Source organism: Centropristis striata, chromosome 15 (genome assembly GCF_030273125.1).
Source record: "Centropristis striata isolate RG_2023a ecotype Rhode Island chromosome 15, C.striata_1.0, whole genome shotgun sequence".
NCBI classification, from domain to species: domain Eukaryota; kingdom Metazoa; phylum Chordata; class Actinopteri; order Perciformes; family Serranidae; genus Centropristis; species Centropristis striata.
In genome coordinates, this window is record NC_081531.1 from 36,524,701 (window position 1) to 36,547,881 (window position 23,181).

Genomic DNA, 23,181 nt, shown 5'->3' on the forward strand with positions numbered 1-23,181 from the left:
ATGGCAGCCATATGAAATCTATGAGAAACTCTATATCTTCCAAGCCCCTTAGAAGGTCAATCTTGGTGTCAAAATATACATTTTCTGTGTCAAGGAATCATTTAAAGCTATTGAGAATATCACTAGATAATTATCTGATCAAATAGATATGTTCATTTTCACCCAGACTGGTAGGTCTTCAAGTGCTGCAGCAAGAATCCTGAGCTGAAAATGTATCTATGTTCACGGGAGAGAGCGGATTAGCTGCAATGTACACTGCTCAAAAAAAAATCAAGGGAACGTTTTAATCTCATGTCAGATCTCTAGTGATATTCTCAATAGCTTTAAATGATTCCTTGACCCAGAAAATGCATATTTTGACACCAAGATTGACCTTTTAAGTGGATTGGAAGATATATTGGTTCTCATAGACTTTATATGGGTGCCATCTCCGATCCACAATTTTGATGAAGTGGCTCCTACCAAAAATTTAAACCTATGATGATAGAGAGCACGTGGAAGAAATGTGGTGCTTTTGTCCAGCGTGTCCCCTTTATTCTGAAATCTGGTCCTAAGCTGCCTGACTATAACAGTCTGTTGGTTTATGGGTAATGTAGTATTTTTAGTTACTCACAGATATGACTGAGACTCCTGCAGTGGTGTCGCTGCCCTTCGGACTGGTGTTGAAGTGTTTCTTTATCTTCCCTGCTACCGACAGCTGGTGGTCGTTCTCACAGAGACCCTCGTCCTGCAGCCAGCCAGAGGAGACGAGGAATATAAGAACATATAGGAATGATATATATAATATAATAATAATAATAATAATAATAATATATAATATATATAATGATAGGAAAACAACGTGGCACAAACAGTAGTGGGCTTTATTTACTCACAGTGACCCAGGGGTGCTCCAGCACCTGCAGCGCGCTGTACCTCTGGTCCACCTCCACCTCCAGCATGGACCGGATCAGCTCCTGCAGCACACACACACACACACACACACAGAGAGGGAGGCAAGTTAATCTATGTTCACAACATACACACATAGACACACAGACACACACACACACACACACACACACACACACACACACATAGACACAGACAGACAGACAGACAGACAGACAGACAGACAGACACACACACACACACACACACACACACACACACACACACAGACACAGACACGCACACACACACATACACACACATAGACACAGACACAGACACGCACACACACATACACACACACACTCACACACACTCACACACAGACACGCACACACACACAGACACGCACACACACACACACACACACACACACAGACACTCACACACACTCACACACACAGACACACAGACACTCACACAGACACAGACAGACAGACAGACAGACACACACACACACACACACAGACACTCACACACACACACACACACACACAGACAGACAGACACACACACACACATAGACACACACACAGACACAGACACACACACAGACACACACACACACAGAGACACACACAGAGACACACACAGACACACATACACACACACACACACACACAGACACTCACACAGACACAGACACAGACAGACAGACAGACAGACACACACACACACATAGACACACACACAGACACAGACACACACACACAGACACACACAGAGACACACACAGACACACACACACACACATACACACACACATAGACACAGACACACACAGACAGACACACACACAGACAGACACACACACACACACACACACACACACACACTCACACACAGCTAAACATATGGAGATGTTCACCTTGGCGGTCTCTGACACGTTGTCCCAGTAGGGCAGGGGGAACTCTAGCTGTCCCATCAGTATCTGATCAAAAAGCACTTCCTGGTCGTCGCTGCTCCTGCAAACCAAACAACTCACATTAATGTACGCTCAATATTCTGTGTGGGACATTACAAGAGAAAAAGTGCTGGTGAAACTGCACTTGGAGCTGTGGACTCACCCTCTAAATGGCGGGAAACCACACAGCAGGATGTAGGTGATGACTCCAGCAGCCCAGATGTCCACCTTAAGGCCGTACCTGCAAACACAACGTTACATCATGACTTCAAGGCAACAGGTCGCTCTGTTTTCAGACATTTCTCTACGAGAAAACATAACGTTTTTTGTCTGTAACCTGCAGACTAACTGCATTAAGTCATGGCTCATATATTGGCCGTAGAGCTGTTTGATTATGGCAAAAATAATAATCACAATTATTTTATAATAATAATAATAATAATACATCGATAATAAATAAATACAAATAACCATGTGTCTTTTTGTTTGCATCTCCATGACATATATCAAAATTGTGACTTTAATTTGTTCAGGAAATATGGTCAAAACAAGTTAAATGCAATACAGGACAATCTATTAAAGGATTAGGATTGTTAAATGGGTTTAAACTTAGCCTAGTAACAAAAAATAGAAGATTTAACGTGTTTGTTACACGGGTAACACCATGGGTTCTTATGGGTTAAGGTCTGTATGTTATGTAAATATGTAACTGTATTTAGTGTTTGCTGCCTCTTGGCCAGGGCTCCTTTAATAAAGAAGTTCTTAATCTCAATGGGATATTCCCTGGTTAAATAAAAAAATAAAATGGTTTTGCCAAAAGAGTGATTGATTCAATCAGTGCACTGTAAAAAATGTTTGTATAAATTACAGTAAAACACCGTCAAATCGCATCAGAAATAGGGCGGAAAATTTAAAATTGTGCATTGCTGTAGTAGACACTTTTAATTACCGTGAATCAAAGAATAACACAAAACTTTTACTTTTACTGTCATAAACTGTAGGAAACACACAGTTTTGCTGTAAAAATATAACATTTTCTTATAAAGTTAATGGAGAAATACCATGATGTCACAATGACACAATTACCCTAAAAATAATGTGATTATTCAGTCTAAATGACAGTTTTTGCTGATATTTACATTTAAATTTACAGTAGAAAACCCCCTCACTGTATTTGTACGGGGAAGTTCTGGCAACCACAGCTGCCGGTAATTTACCGTAAATTTAACAGATTATTTTTTACAGTGTGGGTTCAGGCCATTTGGTTCAGACAGTAGGGTTTAGTGTTTTAGCAGTTGATAAAAGCTGTAATTGGCTGTGCCTGTGTGACCCCGTGACCTCACAGTGTGACCCCGTGACCCCGTGACCTCCCTGTGCTGCCGCTGCTCTCACCCTGTTTCTGCGATGATCTCCGGTGCTACATATGTCGGCGTGCCGCAGACGGTGTAGAGCGGTCCGTCCACAACCGTCGCCAGACCAAAGTCTCCCAGTTTCAGGCTTTTGCTGCCATCGCCATGCTCATACACCTACACACAGAGAACACACACCAAGGTTATTATAGTTAACGAAAACTAACGAAATAATGAAAACTAGAATTGAAAAAACATTTTCGTTAACTGAAATAGAAATAAAAACTAGAGTTTTTAAAAAAACGATAACTAACTGAAACTGTAATTTGTGGTTACAAAACTAACTAAAACTAACTAAAATTATAGTGAAAATGTCCTTAGTTTTCGTTTTTATCTACTTTTTTCATTCATAATTCAGTGTTTCTATTTGAACATGCAACACATGGTGAATATGTTTACTGAGACTGGGATGTTTACACTAGAACCAAAATACAAAACACCCAGAACTGTAAGAGTTAATAACCTTATTGGGGCTGAGATGATAAACCAAAGGAAATAAACGCAAAATTTATTATGACCACTTTGAATCTGGCACCAACACATAGCCCATTACAAAAAAACTAAAACTAACACTAAAACTAATAAAAACTAAACTAAAACTCACTCTAAAAACGAACTAAAACTAACTGAATTTGAAAACAAAAATTCACAACGAAATTAAAACTAAAACTAATGAAAAATACAAAACTATTATAACCTTGACACACACACACACACACAACAAATGATGTTAACAGCAGCATTTCAAACAGATGTGCAGATGTGAAAATAGCTTTTTTTTTTTAAATATCCAGATTATGTTTGTAGAAAAATGTAACTAAATCCTCTAAAGCCTTTCAAGCTCAGTTCTGCAGGTGAAATCAGGTTAATATGGGAAGCGAGGTGTGTTGCTGTTTGCTGCAGAGCCACTAGGGGGCGCCAACGTCTGAACTCTTCCTGCTACAAATGGTTGACTGTTAAACAAGGCATGTCCTGTGACTTCCTGTTCAGCTGAACAACAGAGGAGCAAGACGGAGTTCATGGTGGTTTTACCTCTTCACTGTTGTTGTGTTGGACTTCTGATTGTCGTCATTATGCTTCATTTCATGGTTTTGGGCCTCATTTTGTGTTGTTTTGTGTAGCTATTTTATCTGTTTTGGTTGTTTTTTTTTTAATTTTAATTAAAAAAAATGTTCGGCCTCCTTATATATCTCCTTTCATGTCTCATTAAAGTCACTCTGTTTCTTTTCTTGGTAATTTTGTGTGTAATTTTTAGTCTTTAATATGTCGTTTTGTGTCACTTTTTGTCTTTTTTTGTCATTTATTGTCTCTTTGAAGACACTTTGTCTTTTTTGTCATTTTGTGTCTCCTTGTCGTCACTTAGTATCTTTTGTGGTCACTTTCTGTCTCTTTGTAGGCCTTTTGTGTCATTTTTTGTCTTTATTTTGTCATTTTGTATCTCTTGTAGTCACATTTTGTCATTCTTTTGGTCTTTTATATTAATTTTGTGTCTCTTTTAGTCACTTTGTGACTTTTTTTTGCTTGTTTTGTGTCTCTTTCTAGGCACTTTTGGTCGTTTTGTATCCATAGTCATAGTGTAATTTTTGTCTCTCCGTACTCACTTTGTGTGTCTCTGAGTGACATTGAGAGACATTTTGCAGGTAAAGGCTAGTGGCCCCTCACACTTTGGGCCCCTGGGCCTGAGCCCGGTACGTCAGTAGTCCATTCATGACTACAAAAACATTTTAAGATTATATAACAGTTGGTCTCAGAATTTCTCCAAAAATGATCATGGTCATTGAACAGGGATTGATAAAAAACTATATGACCTATCGAAACGTGGATTAATACACCGATACACAAGACTTGTGTCTACTGTTTAAAGTTTAAATGGAGTCTCTAGGTGAAATTATGCCGGAGAAGTAGACGTTTAAAAATCTCCAATTATTTTTCTTTTTCGCTCATTTTTTGTCGGCCGTCCCATTCACTTCAATGCAAAATTTTGGGCAGTTTTTGTTGTTTTTGAGCGTCTTTCAGCTCATTGTTTTGGATTCGTGGCTCAAAACTTCTGTCATAAGTCTGGTGTGACCATCACATGAGAGGAGAGACTCTGGGGAGAAGGAGGGGATGAAGACAGGAGGAGGTGGACAGCAGGGAGGAGGAGGGAGGAGAAGGAGAAGGAGGTGTGAGGGCAGCATGGATGACTCATCTCTCCTCTGTGACTGATATTACTTCTCTGTCCATTCAGAAAGGAGGGAGGCTTTTACACTGCGGCAAGTTCCATGAGCACGGAGACAGAAAGGTGAACTCACCAGCAGGTTCTCTGGCTTGATGTCTCTGTGCACGATGTTGAGGCTGTGGAGGTATTTGATGGCGTTGGCCAGGTTGTAGAGCATGCCGCTGGCGTCCCTCTCCGTGTACCTGTTGGCGGAGGTGATGGCGTCGAACAGATCCCCCCCCTGAGGAAAAACAAACATGATGGACAGGCGGGCTGTCAGTAATGGGAACAGGACTTTGTTTGGCGTTTTCACACACACAACCTGACAGGTTTCACTTCCAACTTCTCACAGTTCTGCTGAGCGGAGGTTTTTCTGGCGAGAAAGTTGATTTAGTAGCAGGGATTTTCGTTTGCTCAGCAGCCAGCGGGGCAAACTGTGTCCTTATTCCTCACCTACACTGTAAAAAATAATCTGTTTAATTTACGGTAAAATACCTGCAGCTGTGGTTGCCAGAACTTCACCGTAAAAAATACAGTGAGTGGATTTTCTATTCTAAATTTAAATGTAAATATCAGCAAAAACTGTAATTTAGTCTGAATAATCCTGTTATTTTTAGGGTAATTGTGTCATTCATTCACACATCAGGGTATTTCTCCATAAATTTTGCATGAAAATGTTATATTTTACCTAAAAACCTGTGTGTTTCTTCCAGTTTATGACAGAAAAAAGTAAAAGTTTTGCGCTATTCTTTGATTTATGGTAATTAAAAGTGTCGGTAACACTTTACAATAACCATCTAAGTGATGTTTATAGATGGTTTATAAACCAATTATTATTAACCATTCACAAAATTCTATACATATTTCATCTTTAAATGGTTTCAAGCAATTTCTTAAAGGTATAAGAATAATTTTGAAATCATTTACATACTTAAGATGGTGTTAAAAATGTTATAATGTGTGTAAAGCTATTAATAAACTAATACTTATGTTTGTTTATGGTAAAGTAATCTATTTGGCATTTATAAATTATAGTTCAACATTATTACATTTTCTATTCAGCATTCTAAATGGCCTATATATGGTTTATAAATGATGATTAAACATTAATAAACTATCTGTTTACATTTATAAATGGTCTATTTACCATCTATAAATTATGGTTATTGTAAAGTGTTACCAAAGTGTCTAATACGGTGATATACAATTCTTCATTTTATGCCCTATTTCTGATGTATTTGACAGAGTTTTACTGTTATTTCTACAAACCTTTTTTACAGTGTAGGCTAAAACATCTCTTTAATATTTCCCTTTCATTTTATTTCCTTTAATTCATCTTTTTCCCCCTTTTCTTGCAGACCTTTTCTTATTTTTGTTCTGTATGAATCGCCCCCTCTTCTAACCCCCTCGTCTCTTTCTCTTTCTCTGTCTTTCTGTGTATGTTTCTCTCCCTGAGTGGACTAAGTGGAGCAGAAGCTTTAAATAGAGCTGAATCTCTCCCAGCACAGACTCAGACACACTGTCAGCATCCAGCCTGCACAGCAACAGTTATTTAAACATGAGAGCTGTCAGCACCAACCACTGGGCTTCAACTTTCCTCCTTTTCACTCTGTGGCCAAAAGTTAGTGGACATTTCACCCCCAAATAAAAAATACATACAGTACAGGCCAAAAGTTTGGCCACACACCTTCTCATTCAATGCGTTTCCTTTATTTTCATGACTATTTATATTGTAAATTCATCAAAACTATGAATGAACACATGTGGAATTATGTACTTAACAAAAAAGTGTGAAATAACTGAAAACATGTCTTATATTCTAGTAAGCAAAGGGTGGTTACTTTGAGGAATCTAAAATACAAGACATGTTTTCAGTTATTTCACACTTTTTTTGTTAAGTACATAATTCCACATGTGTTCATTCATAGTTTTGATGCCTTCAGTGAGAATCTACAATGTCTTTTTTGGTCATTTTGTTTCCTTTTTGGGTCATTTTGTGTCTTTTTTTAAGTCATTTTGTGTCTTTTTTTGTCATTTTATTTCTTTTTTGGGCCATTTTGTGTCTTTCTGGTCAATTTGTGTCTTTTTGTGGTCAATTTGAGTTGCTTAATGTTATGTAATTTTTTGGTCAATTTGATTCTTTTTTGGGTCATTTTGTGGCTACTTTGAGGAATCTAAAATACAAGACATGTTTTCAGTTATTTCACACTTTTTTTGTTAAGTACATAATTCCATATGTGTTCATTAATAGTTTTGATGCCTTCAGTGAGAATCTACAATGTAAATAGTCATGAAAATAAAGAAAACGCATTGAATGAGAAGGTGTGTCCAAACTTTTGGCCTGTACTGTATTTTTCTTCTTATCTGCAATGTTGTTTATCAATCTACACTGTAAAAGATGTTTGTAGAAATTACAGTAAAAAACTGTCAAATTGCATCAGAAATAGGTTGTAAAATTAAACATTGTACATCACCGTAGTATATACTTTTAATTACTGTAAATCAAAGAATAGTATAAAACTTTAAATTCTACCGCCATAAACTGTAGAAAACACACAGTTTTGCTGTAAAAATATACATTTTTCATGAAAAGTTAATGGAGGATGAAACAATTATCCTAAAAGTAATGAGATTATTCAGTATAAATTACAGTTTTTGCTGATATTTACATTTACATACGCTCACTGTATTTTTTACGGTGATGTTCTGGCGACCACAGCTGCCGGTATTTTACCGTGAATTAAACAGATTTTTTTTCACAGTGTAGTTTGTGAAAGTGTTGGAGATATTGGCTCAAGAGTTCTCTGCCTTCTCTTGAATAATAAAACTATCTGGCAGCTTGCTTTTGGTGCTCAAAGTGCCAAAAAAAAGTGTATTTAAAAAACTCAACAGCAATGCCTCTTTCCAGAAATCATGAAGCTAATCCACAAACCTTGTTTTGAGAAGTTTCATGGAGGAGGAAAATAAGTTTTTCTGATTTTGGGATTGAATTTCCTGTCATAATAACCTCCATTCTTCTTTTGAAGGCTTTTACCAAAAGATTTCAGAAACTGGCTGCTGGGAGATTTCTCAATGGAGTTTTTCTGTGCCATATTAAGAACAATTTATTTATTTATTACATTACATTACATGTCATTTAGCAGACGCTTTTGTCCAAAGCGACTTACAATAAGTATTTATGGGCCCTGCTTTGTTATGTTGAAGCCAAAACTGTTGCGATGAAGCTGGAAGCTCATTATTGCCTTAAATATCAAGTTTCTCCTTGAAAGTACAAGTGTAACATGTCCTCATTAATGTCTTAAAACAACTATCACTAAGTATATTTTGTTGAGTTTTGTACCTACGTTATTGCAAATGTTCAAAACCAGAAAAATCTGTATATTTAATCAAGGTCAGTGGTGGACTTGTCTTCCAGGAGCGGTCATTAATTGAACATTTTTATCAAGTTTTAAGCCACATTTTTTAGATTTTGGTCAATCTCAATTTAATATTTTAGCTGGATGAAGAATATTAGTTGTTGAATGTCTGGATCTTATTAGCATAAACATTTTCGCTCCAGCCCCTCCGTCCAAGCAGCATCCGAAAAACTCAGATTTTTAACATAAACCTGCTTTATTCAGTATTTTAACTAGTTTAAAACAGAGTTAACTTGTTTATGAGAGGAGGAGACCTCTGTAGATAAGTCAGCTTCCAGTAAAAACTTCCTAAACATCTGGATCTTATTAGAGAAACACAAAGGTTAGTCAGCTAAACTTCAGCCAATGTACTTAACAGCATTAAAGAATTTATGATTTCTAACGTGAAACTACTTTATTCTGTGTTTTTAATGGGTTTAATCAATAGGTCCATTTTTTAAGGAGAGGAGGAGAATTCTGTGGATAATCAGCTCTGGGTAAAATCTTCCTAAACATCTGGATCTGAAGTTATCAGAGAAACAAGCTGCCCCTCCACCTGTCTACCAAACAGCATGAAAGAAACTCAGATCTTTAACATTAAACTACTTTATTCTGTGTTGTAATGGTTTCAATCCCTGGCTCCATTTGTTTAGGAGAGGGGGAGAATCCTGTGGATAGTTCTGCTTCCAGTAAAAACCTCCTGAACCAAACGATGTATTGCATGTTGGAAGAATGTTGGTTGTCCCTCTTTTAAACTGGTTAAATAACTTAACATCGAGTTTGGCTCTTGTAAAACTGACCTATATTGTTAGAAAGAGGGCTTCTGAATTTTATAAAATTTGGAAAATATTTCTGGAACTGTTGAGGAATGGAGCTATGGAGGAGGCGGTGGGAAAATAAGATAATGGAAAATATCTAATTTGTTGTTAGGAATGTAACCTACAGAATACTCTAAACCTAAAGAACCTAAAGAATACTCACCACAGTATAATTTTTTTTTCATTTATTTATTTTTATTTTTATTTTTATTTATTAATTTATCTATTCTTTTTATTATTATTATTTTATTATTATTATTATAATTTTGTTCATTTATTTGTTTTTGTTATTTATTTTTTGTTATCTACATTTATTTAATTATTCATTTCTTTTGGTCCTTTTCAGTATGATTGATATTTTAATTATTATTTTCATTGCTGCCATATGTTTGTGAAGTTTTGGTTGTTGGATGCTGTTACATTAACACAAAAAACAATAAATATATGTAAAAGAAAACAAAAAAAACCTCTTGAACATTAAAGAAAGAAACGAAGGGACCTGGCCCTAAAAAGCACCAGGCAAAAGAACACAAAACTAAGTGTATAAACTGACCTATGTTGTTAGAAAGAGGGCTTCTGAATTTTATAACATTTGGAAAATATTTCTGGAACTGTTGAGGAATGGAGATATTTATTATTTGTTTATTTATTTTTATTATTATCTATTTATTTATTTATTTATTTATTATTATTATTATTTTATTATATTATAAAAAAAAAGTATTTGTTTTTGTTATTTATTTTTTGTTATCTACATTTATTTAATTATTCATTTGTTTTGGTCCTTTTCAGTATGATTGATATTTTAATTATTATTTTCATTGCTGCCATATGTTTGTGAAGTTTTGGTTCACATATACTGAACAATAAAGAAAGAAACGAAGGGACCTGGCCCTAAAAAGCACCAGGCAAAAGAACAGAAAACTAAGTGTATACTCTAGTTTTGGTCTATATTTTGTGTCATCTCTCTCCCTCTCCTGCTGCTGCAGCCTTCACCTCCTCTTTTAATGCCTCCATCTGTCTCTCTCCTCTCTCAGAGACTCTCTGCACCTCCTTCATCCACAGCCGGCTCTCCATCCTCCTACTTTGGACATTTTGCTCACACGTACACACACTCCTTCCACAGATTGCCTCTCATCTATATTCTGTAGTACTCTACACCACAACACCAACAGATGGATCACATTCCTAGCTCCTGAATTATGCACAAATATTTCTTGACTTGGAGAGCGAGAGAGAATAAAGAATTTGAACACACGAGCGCTTCGGGCCACAGACCGATTCTCTCCATCCCACAGTGAGACTGCTAAGAATTCATCATTCTGAATGTTACAGCTCTGTTTCTGCCTCTCTGGAGCTGCAGATAATGATCACCAGCAGAGAATGCATCCATCCATTCGGCCAAATAACCCAGCCTGCCTATAAGCAGAGCACATGCTGCACCAACCAAGGTTACTATAGTTAACGAAAAACTAACGAAATAACGAAAACTAGAATTGAAAAAACATTTTCAAATTTTCGTTAACTGAAATAAAAATAAAAAATAGAGTTTTTAAAAAACGATAACTAACTGAAACTGTATTGTGTGGTTACAAAACTAACTAAAACTAACTAAAATTATAGAGAAAATGTCCTTAGTTTTCGTTTTTGTCAACTTTTTTCATTCATAATTCAGTGTTTCTATTTGAACATGCAACACATGGTGAATATGTTTACTGAGACTGGGATGTTTACACTAGAACCAAAATACAAAACAGTTAATAACCTTATTGGGGCTGAGATGATAAACCAAAGGAAATAAAGGCAAAATTTATTATGACCACTTTGAATCTGGCACCCAACACATACATATTACAAAAAAACTAAAACTAATAGAAACTAAACTAAAACTAAGCATTTTCAAAAAATAAAAACTAAACTAAAACTAGAAAACTCACTCTAAAAACTAACTAAAACTAACTGAATTTGAAAACAAAAATTCACAACGAAATTAAAACTAAAACTAATGAAAAATCCAAAACTATTATAACCTTGGCATCAACACATTAAAATAAAGCAGTAATTACAGTAAACACACACCTTGACCAGCTCCATGACCAGGTAGAGCTCGCTGTAAGTGTCCACCTCCTCGATGAGCAGCACTATGTTTGGATGTTTGACTCTGCGGAGGATGGCCACCTCGTTCTGAATCATGTGCTCCTACAAATAGGAAATGAAATGGAGATTTTATAGTGAAGTGAAACAGATTTATTAATAAAAAGCAACTTAACACCAGGCTCTCTGTGCTGACACACGCTGGAGTACACTCCCACATTACTAACCGCAGGAGAGTTTCATCACCTGCTGTTAAAGTACACAGATTAAGATTAATCAGACACAAAATACAGATTAAAAAATATATATTTCTTGTCAGTTTTTTTATTGCCTTAACCCTCTATGGTACGCATGATGATGCCAGTAAGGAAAAAATGTTTTTTTTTTGTCTTAAAATAGACTAAATAAACATAATCTGAAGAAGTTTTATAATTATTTTTTTTGTTGTTGAAGTTTTTGGGGTTTGTTGCCCGTAAATGATTGTCTTGAACAGTGTATGAAACTATCAAAAATGAAGGTTTACTCAACTATCAGTAGGAATATATTTTTTTCCAGATGTAAAAAGGGCCACGAAATGACTTTTTGAGTGATTATTTGTGGCGCAAAATGGCAAAGCTGTTTCATTTGGAAAAGTCTGCAAAATAGGGTTTCAATATGGCCGCCTGGAGGTCATGTGACAAGTTAAAGCATTGCTATTGGTTCCTTAACCTCTTCCCTCTTTTTAAAAGTATCACATAACTCAAAAACATGCATTGTAGAAATTTGACAGGCCAAAAAGGGGGATGTTGCCTGAGGGCAACACCGTACCATAGAGGGTTAATTTGCATCGCACTGCAAATTGAATGTTAAATAACAGTGAATTCTATGTAAAAAAAAAATTTTTTTTTTGTATTTTTTTACAAAAAATACACATCATATTGCTGAATGTAAAATGAATGCAATATTCTGTTTTCTTACAGTAAATTTAATATAAAAAATATATTTCAAAGAAATACAGATATTTACGTTATATTGTCAATTAAAATGACTTAGTTGTTTACTGTTATTTGAACATAGGGTAACCAGACAAACATATATACAAGGCAGACTGGTATTCCCCAAATGAGGATCTCCAAAAAAGGAATAAACAACAAACTAACGACACAAAAAAACTAAGATATACTAAAATAGACTAATGAGAAACTAAGGGGTGGTGCATGTGCAGATAATTATTAATTTTCAACACAAGTAATCCTTTATTTTTAAGACAAACAACCGTGTTCCTACATCCTTCTTTGAGGAGTAGAATTATCCTCGACCACACCATAATTCGGTAACACTTTACAATAACCATCATTTATAAACTGTATATAGGCCACTTAGAATGGTAAATACATAATTTATTAATGTTTAACTAACTACATCATTTATAAATGACAAATCGATGGTATATTAATGTAAGTTTATAGTTACTTTACCAATAACAAACAATTAAATTATAATTAATAGTTTATTAATAGTGTTAGTTGCACTCATTATGACATTTTTAACACCATATTAACTATATTAAAGATTTTGAAATGGTTAATATACCTTTAAGAAATTAGTAGAAAAACATTTAAAGATTAAATATGTATAGCACTTTGTAAATAGTTAATAATTGGTCTATAAACCATCTATAAACATCACTTAGTTGGTTATTGTAAAGTGTTACCGATAATTCTACTCCTCAAAGAATCATCACCAGCACTTATTGATGCACTAACAGCTCTTATTGCACGATACCTTGATTGTTTGTTTTGACTCTTCCTGTAATCTCTTTGGATAAAAGCTGCTGAATGACTGAATGACTGAATGTAAATGAATGTTTCTCTCTCTCAGCTCACCTTGCCTCTGCATTTGCCCTTGTTGATGATCTTCAGAGCGTACTCCCGTCCCGTGGAGTGTTCCACACATTCCCGCACCACTGCAAAGTTCCCGTCTCCTAACATGCGTCCCACCTTGTAGCGGTCTGATATGTAGGACGGCACCGCTGGAACCTCGTCCACTAGAACCTCAGCTGCAGGGAGGAAGGACCAGGATTTACACTTGTGCACTTTTTTCAGCACAGAAAGGACCAGAGAGCCTTGTTAACCCTTAATAGGACACTCATTGAAATACTTGCAAATTCCAAATTTCAACCCTTGAGAATCTAGAACCTGGTCTCACAGAAATCCGTGAAATAGCCACGGATTTCGCTTAACTCAAAATCCGTGGAATAGCCACGGAATCACTCAAATTTCCGTGAAACTGACACGGATTTGGCTACAATGCAAGTTAATGCCAGTCATATCCCGTGGCTATTCCATGGATATTTGTTCCTATTGGTTTGTTCCAAGTCACGTGACTTTCAAGGTCCCGGCAGTCAGAACAAAAAACATGGCGGACAGTTCTCTCATTTTTAGTGAAAAATCAATATTTTGACTTAATTTCTGCATAAAAATGGATTTTGATCACATTTCTAGTGAGAAATATATGTTTTATTTTCTAAATCTTCACTCAGTGAATGTACATAATCACTTTGTATGTTGGAATAGCCACGGGATATGACTGGCATTAACTTGCATTGTAGCCAAATCCGTGTCAGTTTCACGGAAATTTGAGCGATTCCGTGGCTATTCCACGGATTTTGAGTTAAGCGAAATCCGTGGCTATTTCACGGATTTCTGTGAGACCATGTTGGAATATTGGAGGATATTAAAAACGTTTACGAGGTTAAAGTGGCAAATTTACGAGAAAAAAATGTGCAAATTTATGAGATTTAAAGTGGTGAATCTGCGAGAAAAAAGTAGTTTTTTCACACTTTTTTCTTGTAAATCTGCAACTTTTTTCGTGCAGAACACCTTAACCCTTTATCAGGCGAAGAACCGTATTTTGTAACTTCAGCGGATATCGAAAAAAAAAATATTTCAAGAAAAAAGTTGCAAATTTAAGAGATTTAAAGTGGCAAAACTGCACGAAAAAAGTCACAGATTTATGAGAAAGAAGTGGGATGAAAAGCAACTTTTTTCTCGCAGATTCACCACTTTAAATCTCTTAAATCTGTGACTTTTTTTCTTGTAGATTTGCCACTTTAATCTAGTAAATTTGCAACTTTTTTCTCGAAATATTGATGATATCCTCTGAAGTTACCAAATATTTTTATATATTTTTTCGCCTGATAAAGGGTTAAAGGATACAGCATTTACTGCTAATGACAATTATTTCATTGATATTCAACAGGACAACAGGTAGCATTAGTCAAAGAAATTCTTTGTAAAAATAATTTTAAAAAGTACAAATATATTAAAGAATATAAAATAAATAAATAAACTTAACACATATATTTAAAAATAAATAAAACGAACAGTTAAACATACAGCAGAAGCAAAGAGGTGATGCTTTCGGTTTGTTTTTCAGCAGCATTATGGAAAAACTATTGCACCAATTTTCATGAAACTTCATGGAATGATGAAGCATGAGCCAGTGAAGTATCCATTACATTTTGAGCAGCTGCAAATCACTGCTGCATTCATGTGCTGTCTGAATAATCCAAAAAATGAAATCTATTTACATGTTCCCATGGTCGACATTATGTGACCTGCAGCTCTGCAGAGAGCTCTGGAGATGCCAATCAAGCTGGCAAAAGGACAAGTAAATTAAATTGCAAATATATGCAATCAGTGTTCAGTTAAAAATGAATGAATTAATTGAGTTATAACATTTAAAAAGGTCCTCTAAAGGTAAATAAAATCAAAGATGAAAATGTCAAGGATCTGTGAGCCGACATCATAGTCTAGACGGCCTACTTTACTTATTTCAAGGGTGCTGAATCTGAAAAAAAAATGGTTCCCAAGCAAATTTTTTTGTTTTTGACCTTCTCATTTGCATATCAAAATGGCGGCTGTTGGTCGTTGGACCATTTCCCCTTAGTTTTTTTGTAAGTAGGCAATCAAAGATGAGGAAATTAAGTTTCTGGATCTATAGTCTAGAGTCAGAGCAAGGATATAGTGGAGGCTCAGTGTCTTATATATATATATATATATATATATATATATATATACAGTACAGGCCAAAAGTTTGGACACACCTTCTCATTCAATGCGTTTCCTTTATTTTCATGACTATTTACATTGTGATTCATCAAAACTATTAATGAACACATGTGGAATTATGAACTTAACAAAAAAGTGTGAAATAACTGAAAACATGTCTTATATTCTAGTAAGCAAAGGGTGGTTACTTTGAGGAATCTAAAATACAAGACATGTTTTCAGTTATTTCACACTTTTTTTGTTAAGTACATAATTCCATATGTGTTCATTCATAGTTTTGATGCCTTCAGTGAGAATCTACAATGTAAATAGTCATGAAAATAAAGAAAACGCATTGAATGAGAAGGTGTGTGTCCAAACTTTTGGCCTGTACTGTATATATATATATATATATATGCAAAATACCAACTTTTAAGGTGAAATTTAGCATTATTTATGTCATTTTTTTAAGGCCGACATAAATATTCAATCAATTTCACTTTTAAATGTTCCAGTTGGTAATTTGCATATATATATATACATAAAAAAGACACTGACCCAGTGCAAGATGGGCAATTTGGTGGCCATTTGATACAAATTAGAAGGTCAAAAACTCAAAATTTCGCTTGGGAACCATTTTTTTTGGCACCCTTGAAATATGTAAAGTAGGCCGGTTCCTGACTTGTACCCATAAATGCTCCTCACTTCTTATAGAAGGCCTTTATTCTGAAATCCGTCTAGACTATAAGAGCAAAGCGTAATGTTTTGTGAGTTTCATGGAGTTGGAGCGATGAGCAGCGACACCAGGGGCAGAGGGGAAGAAAATGTGAGAAAAGAAGTGATGAGAACAGGATGTGATCTCTAACATGGGATGCATTAAAGGTCATAAACATGATTCAGACATGTGTGATATTGCAGGAACATGGGCTGACAGACTGATGACAGATCTTCTTCTCACCTTCAGGAACAGGCCCGTCCCCGTCCTCCACAGAGCTGGACACTTTAGTGGAAGACAGAGAGGTGGAAGAACCCTGGGACCCCTGCAGGGAGGGAGAGGAGAATATTTAAATGCGTATTATCACCAAAAATAGTTTGCAATCCGCTCCACACTCAACACAAAACCCATAAAGCAGTCCCTTCTGTTCTACTCCCAGCTGAGACAAATATGTATGTCCAAAAATAGACAAAAGGACATTGTGCAGCTGATCTCATCCTGAGAACATCCTGAAGTCTGTCTTTGTGTTTGCGTGTCTGTCTGTTGCATTGTGTTGTGTTTACACTGGTTCACAGAAAGAACAGAACAGATTTATTTAAGCTACTGAGCTGGATGGAAACCGGTTCCTGAGACAGAAAACCACCTGAGTGTCCATGTTGGACTGACCCTTCACTCTGCCACAAAACAGAGATTTTCATTTCATCTCTTGCTGCAGGAATCCTAAACAGAAATGATGTGCACTGGTGAACTGCAAACTGATGTTTATCTACATTTTTCTTTGCTGTTTCTTAGTATTATTCACATTAAAAAAGGAAAGTAGTGTTAGGGCTGGGCGATATATGGAAATTTTTAATAAGTTCTAAAGGCTACATTACAGCAAAATGATGTGTCTTTCTAAACTTTACAGACTGTTCTAGCTGTTATTTTCCAGAAATTTACTGTATTTTTTACAGGGTTTTCTTGATTTTTCTATATCAAGTGCAAATGGCATAAAAAAAAGGAAAATACAGTGAATTCTATGTAATATAATATAATATAATATATATATATATATATATAAATATATATGTATATATATGTGTATATATATGTATGTGTATACATATATATACATACATATATATACATATATATATACAAAAAATACACAATATTATATACAGGATACAACTGCAGATAGTAATTAGGTAAATCAAATTAAAATAATAATCAATAAATAAATAAAATAGACAAAATATAAAATAATAATAATAATTAAATGAAAATGTATGCATATATATATATAAATATAGGTAAAGATTCTTATAGTACAAACTTTAAAATGTAATGTAAAAAAAATATATATATATATATTTAAATATCATTGCATGGGACCATTGCATCCCTCTTCCCCATTCACTTTAAAGACTTGAAGTCCTTCTTATCTAATTGTCCCTTTCTTTCTTCACTGCGACCTTTAAAAAACAGATGAAAACAGGTTTTGATGACACTAATAAAGGCGCGTGAATGCTGCCTTTCATGTGTACGGTGAGTAGGAGGTCATTAAGGGGAAAGAGATGCGGCGTCTGCGTCTATCTTAAGACAAAAACTCATTACGCCCTCCACCTCGTAACCTTCTGTCTGGTTGTCATGGAAGCAACGAGGGCGGGGAGCGAGCAGCTAGCCGGGACTGTAAATGAGAATCTACCCCTCTCTCTTTCTATCTTTCCCTCCACTGCTGTCCATCTTTCTGCTCTCTCCTCCTGAACCACTGGACAGTAATGAAACAGGTGCAGCATAATCCCTCTTAAATATAATCCGTCTGAATTATTAACAAGTTCACTTTGCGCTAAATGTTCTGCATGATAAGTGTGTGATGCATGAGGCGATCTGCACGTGCAGCAGTTTGTTAGTAACTAACGGTGTCTGGCTGAAGCTACCTGTCTCTTTCATCTCATAATCCAGTGCAGGTGTAGTTTCTGTGATGTTTTCTTGTTGTGGATTCTCACCACATCGTATAATTCACACATCAGTCAGAGGAGATGAGATGTGAAAGTGCTGCTGGATAAATGGATGCTGCCCGTTGTTATGATAATAACCCGGCGAGCATTAGTAACAAGATGATGTGTAAAAAGAGGCATCAAGGAAAGGAATGTTATCATGGTAAAAGTTCTCGAAAAACAACTATTTCATGCTTCTGATTTTACAAAGTGCAGTGGTGAAATGTAGCTAAGTGCATTGACTCAAAGACTGGACTTAAAGGCACACAATGCTGATTCTGTCTGCTGTTTGTAAATATAAAGTCATGTTTCAGAGCCAGCTTCACCCCCTCATGTTTCTCCCCCTCATGTTTCTCCTCCTCATGTTTCTCCTCCTCATGTTTCTCCTCACTAAATTGATGTTTTTTCAGGTCTGTGTCCACTATTTTTGCAGCTTTGTGCACAAAAGGTGTCACCCATAAATGTCTCGAACAGCAAGATGGGGGCAAAAACTATACATTTTTGAAGACATGGCATGTTTATTGCATGTCTAACTGAACACAATCTTGATAAATATCAATGGTGCAGTTGGTAAATCATGCATAACTTGCACAAATGAAATACTGCCCCCTATTTTTTTGCAGTATGTGACCATTTTGCACATTTAAACTGAGACTGTTTCACAACCAGACAAAAGTTCCTTGTAAGATGGGGGAAAAAACAGGGCAGGGTCCCTGCAGATACAGACAATACCACACACTTCTAGAGGTTCATAAGTGATGGTTGAAAGGGATTACTGTTTTATGAGTCAATATTTGCATAAGAATCTGAATATTTAAGAGACTGTTGCAATGGTCAAACGGAGTGTTTAGGCTGAGAGCAGCGCTGTAAGTCTGAACACACTGTAAAAACTGTCTGTAAATTTTTACGGTGAAAAACTGCTAAACCATGACAGTAAAAGACCGTAAAATGATAAATGGGTTAATTCAGTTTCAGGAACAATTAAATACTGTAAATGTATAAATCAGCCAGAACAGTATTTTACAGGTTTTAAATTAAAAAAAAACCATTACTCTATTACTGCAAAAAGCATCACTGTAATTTTTGCATTTATTTATGTAAAAATACTTTTTCTCACTGTTAAATGTACTAAACACCATATCTAACAGAAATATACTGTAATATTTAATGGTAAAATATTTAATTTATGCGGCATTTATAAAGTATTTTCTTGTCAATTATATGTCAAATCTTTTGATGGAAAAACCTTTTATTCATACGGTAAAAAAATGGAATAAATGCAATCTTAAACGTGAAATCAACAGTGTCAATATCTTTTTACCGTAATATTAGAAAAAAGTTGCACCGTATTTATTACGGTAAAGTTCTGGCAACCACAGCTGCCAGTTTTTTACCGTAAAAACAACAGGTTTTTTTTTTACAGTGCAGGGACAGATCCTTTATGGTGATGTCAGACCAGATTGCATGAAAACATCCACAATTTAGCTAGCTAGTCCACATCCCATCCGCCTGTGACTCTGCTCTGCTGGGCTGTTTGCTCTGCCTGCCTCCCCTGAGCAAATCATCTCTCTGGAGATAAAACTCTCTGAACCCCACCAACCTGCCGGGAGATCGAAAATATGTTTTTTGTTTATGTTTTGATTTGTTCCCACTCCAGGCCATGATTGTCCTGATTCAATAGAGCTGCAGGACTTATAGATTTAAGTGAAATACAAGGACAGAGCAAGTGGAATGTAAAAAAAGAGATGCAGAATCTCGCTTTTTGTGCAGGTCTTAAATTTAGCTCGGAAAGTTTGCTTTACATTTTTGAAGACATGGCATGTTGATTGCATGTCTAACTGAACACAATCTTGATAAATATCAATGGTGCAGTTGGTAAATCATGCATAACTTGCACAAATGAAATACTGCCCCCTATTTTTTGCAGTATGTGACCATTTTGCACATTTAAAGTGAGACTGTTTCATAACCAGACAAAAGTTCCTTGTAGTTTCTTTCAGTAAGTGAACTTTTCTTCCAGCGCTGACAAAGAGGGTTTTCAACAGCGCAGATCAACATTTACTCTATTTAAAAATGCATGCTGGGAACTGGAAATAGCCTCTTATTTCTTTGGTGTCCAGTAAGACTGTGATACAGCCCGGAGTGTTCGCTGTCAGGCCAGAAAGAGGCAAAGGCCAGCCTTCATAATGATTTAGCTCCCAAAACTATTTGGAGAGCGGCGCTGCCGTAATAACTGTCAGCTCCTTTACTCATCTCTGGCGCTCCGGCCCCAGAGCCACCCAGGTGAACCATGCTGTGAGTCAGGCTGGATTTGGTTTATGTAATGTTGTTTTTGCTCGGGCACTCATCCCGGAAAAAAGAAAACCCACTTAATACCCATAAAGCCACTGACCCTCCTGTGCTTTATCTATGAAAACATCCTTCTCCTGCTCTTTTATTCTCCCGTATATTTACCTCTCCTGTGCCCTTATCTCACACCAAGCCCCGTGTCCTTTTTTACTCGCTTTCTCATTTTGGACTCGTATCTCTCTCTTCCTGCCACCGAGGGAAACAAAATACTGTTGCTATGGAAACTGCTCACAGAGAGGAGAGAGGCAGCTTATGAGACTTCCACTGTGGAGACAGAAAGCCTATATATGGCCATTTCCTGTCTGCGGGCTGGGAGGTTGGTTCAACCTTCTATGAACATTGTATCTCTCTTTTTCCTGTGAGAAAAAAATATGAGACAGATGGAATGACAGACAGAGTGAGAGACAGAAACAAAGGGACGGGGATGTATGGAGTCTGGGCTGCTTGATATTGATCACTACACTTGGCAGGGACTGTTGTTATTGTTAGATTGTTGCACAACACACACACACTATTCCTAGCTAGCTCTATATCTACTCTTTGCTCTGGCTATGACTCACAGCACACAGAAACACACCGACAAACCTTACATCACGGCTGCAGCCAGCGCTCTTCAAACTCACAAGGCCAACACTCAGAATACTGATCAGTGCATAAATGTGAATTAAACAGCTCCACCATGGACCTTAGATGTGGAGCAGCAGGAATAATGAAAAGGGAAGTCTGTCATTCAGCGTTTAAAATGCACCGCACATTCGCAGGAAGCGACTTAAGAGTAATGGCGGGCGGCCTTGTCCTGGGTGACCCTGCGCTTGAATCCGATTACGACATAAAGCTGTCTTTCTCTGGCTCCCTGAGGCAGAAACAGACAAACCTCCTCTCAGCAGCAGCAGCAGCAGCAGCATTTCTTGTCACTTTCACTGTTATGCAACATCCAGAAGCAGAAGCAGGATTTATTGCTGTTTGCTTCGGTATAAAGAAATCTAATAAGATTTGATAGAAACAGGGTACTTTGTTTTGTCCCAAGTTCCCACTCTGCTGCTCATAACCACACGAGGTGCAGGAGATCATATTTCTTGGCTCTTATTTTGTTGTCTAGACAGACAGGAAACATAATCTATTTGACTCTCATCTGAAGAGATCAGAAGTGTTAGGGGGGGGTTCGGACTTTTCTGCTCTGCCAGTTGGACGCGGAGAAGTTTTCTAATCACGTTCCTTATGGGCCGCGATCCCGGGGATCACAGAAACATGATTAAAAGGTTATTTTAAAGTCAAATTGTGTAATTTTAGAATTAAAAAGGAGGATTTAAAGCTTGTTTTAATTCATTTTCAATTTGAGAAATGCTATATTAAACCAATATATGCTTGGCATAGGTTTCACCGCCTGAATTAAAGATTAATTAAAGTTGAAAAGTGATTTTTCAGTCTATAATTTGGGTCAAGTATGTTGAAAATTTTGACTTTTTCAACAGATTTCAATGCATTATATGTATGTTTATGCAAGTAGTGAATAAGCTAACAGGTAATTTCATGACATTTTGATTTCTTGACAGTCAAATTGTGTGATTTTTAACGCATTTTGAATTTGAGAAATGCTATTTTACTATAATATATGTTTGGCATAGGCTACACCAACTACATTGAAGATACATAACATTGGAAAAACCATTATTACATTCACATACATTCATTAATTTACATATATTAACAGCTAAAATGAATTATATTCGCATTATTGATCCTGTTTATGTCTCTATGTGCAAATTCCATAACACTGGACAGTGAAAAACACACAAAATGAACTCCAAGAGGTGCAGGAGATAATATTTCTCTTATTTTGTTGTCTAGACAGACAGGAAACATAATCTATTTGACTCTCATCTGACGAGATCAGAAATATTAGCGGGGGATTCGGACTTTTTCTGCTTTGGCATTTTGACGCAGGCACGTTTTCTAATCACGTTCCTTATGGGCCGTAATCCCGGGGAATCACAGGAACATGATTAAATGCTTTGGGGGAAATTAAAAAATGACATCCAGAGCAGAAGCAGCGGGACGGGGAGATGAACGCTCCGCTGGGAGTTTGTGTTGTAATCTCTGAACACAGACACAAGTTTAACAAAGGAGAACCCATCATCATCCATCAATAGAAAGGTTTGTTTCTGTATCTGATGAACAAAATGAGCTGTTAATCAACACAAATGAGCACGATGAGAAGAAGAGAAAACACAAAATGAAAATGAAATGACAATGAATTTAATGATGACATCAACAAAATTGAAATGAATACATTAAGCAAAGAAAATACAAACAGAAACAAATGAGCCAAGAAGAGCTGGCGGCCTTACATGAAAATTAAA

General features: G+C 36.3%; 1 protein-coding gene across 3 annotated transcripts in view; it reads right to left on the reverse strand.

Moving 5' to 3' along the window:
• Positions 1-23,181, reverse strand: part of dclk1a (doublecortin-like kinase 1a) — a 95,082-nt gene that overhangs the window by 10,647 nt on the left and 61,254 nt on the right. For all 3 annotated transcript variants that reach the window (XM_059351434.1, XM_059351432.1, XM_059351433.1), the window contains 9 exons: positions 16,737-16,818; positions 13,613-13,785; positions 11,733-11,852; positions 5,535-5,681; positions 3,227-3,360; positions 1,998-2,075; positions 1,799-1,895; positions 876-956; positions 614-727 (listed from right to left, as the gene is read on the reverse strand). In XM_059351434.1, the coding sequence (XP_059207417.1) occupies positions 614-727; positions 876-956; positions 1,799-1,895; positions 1,998-2,075; positions 3,227-3,360; positions 5,535-5,681; positions 11,733-11,852; positions 13,613-13,785; positions 16,737-16,818 (1,026 nt within the window). The remainder of the gene's footprint in view (positions 1-613; positions 728-875; positions 957-1,798; positions 1,896-1,997; positions 2,076-3,226; positions 3,361-5,534; positions 5,682-11,732; positions 11,853-13,612; positions 13,786-16,736; positions 16,819-23,181) is intronic.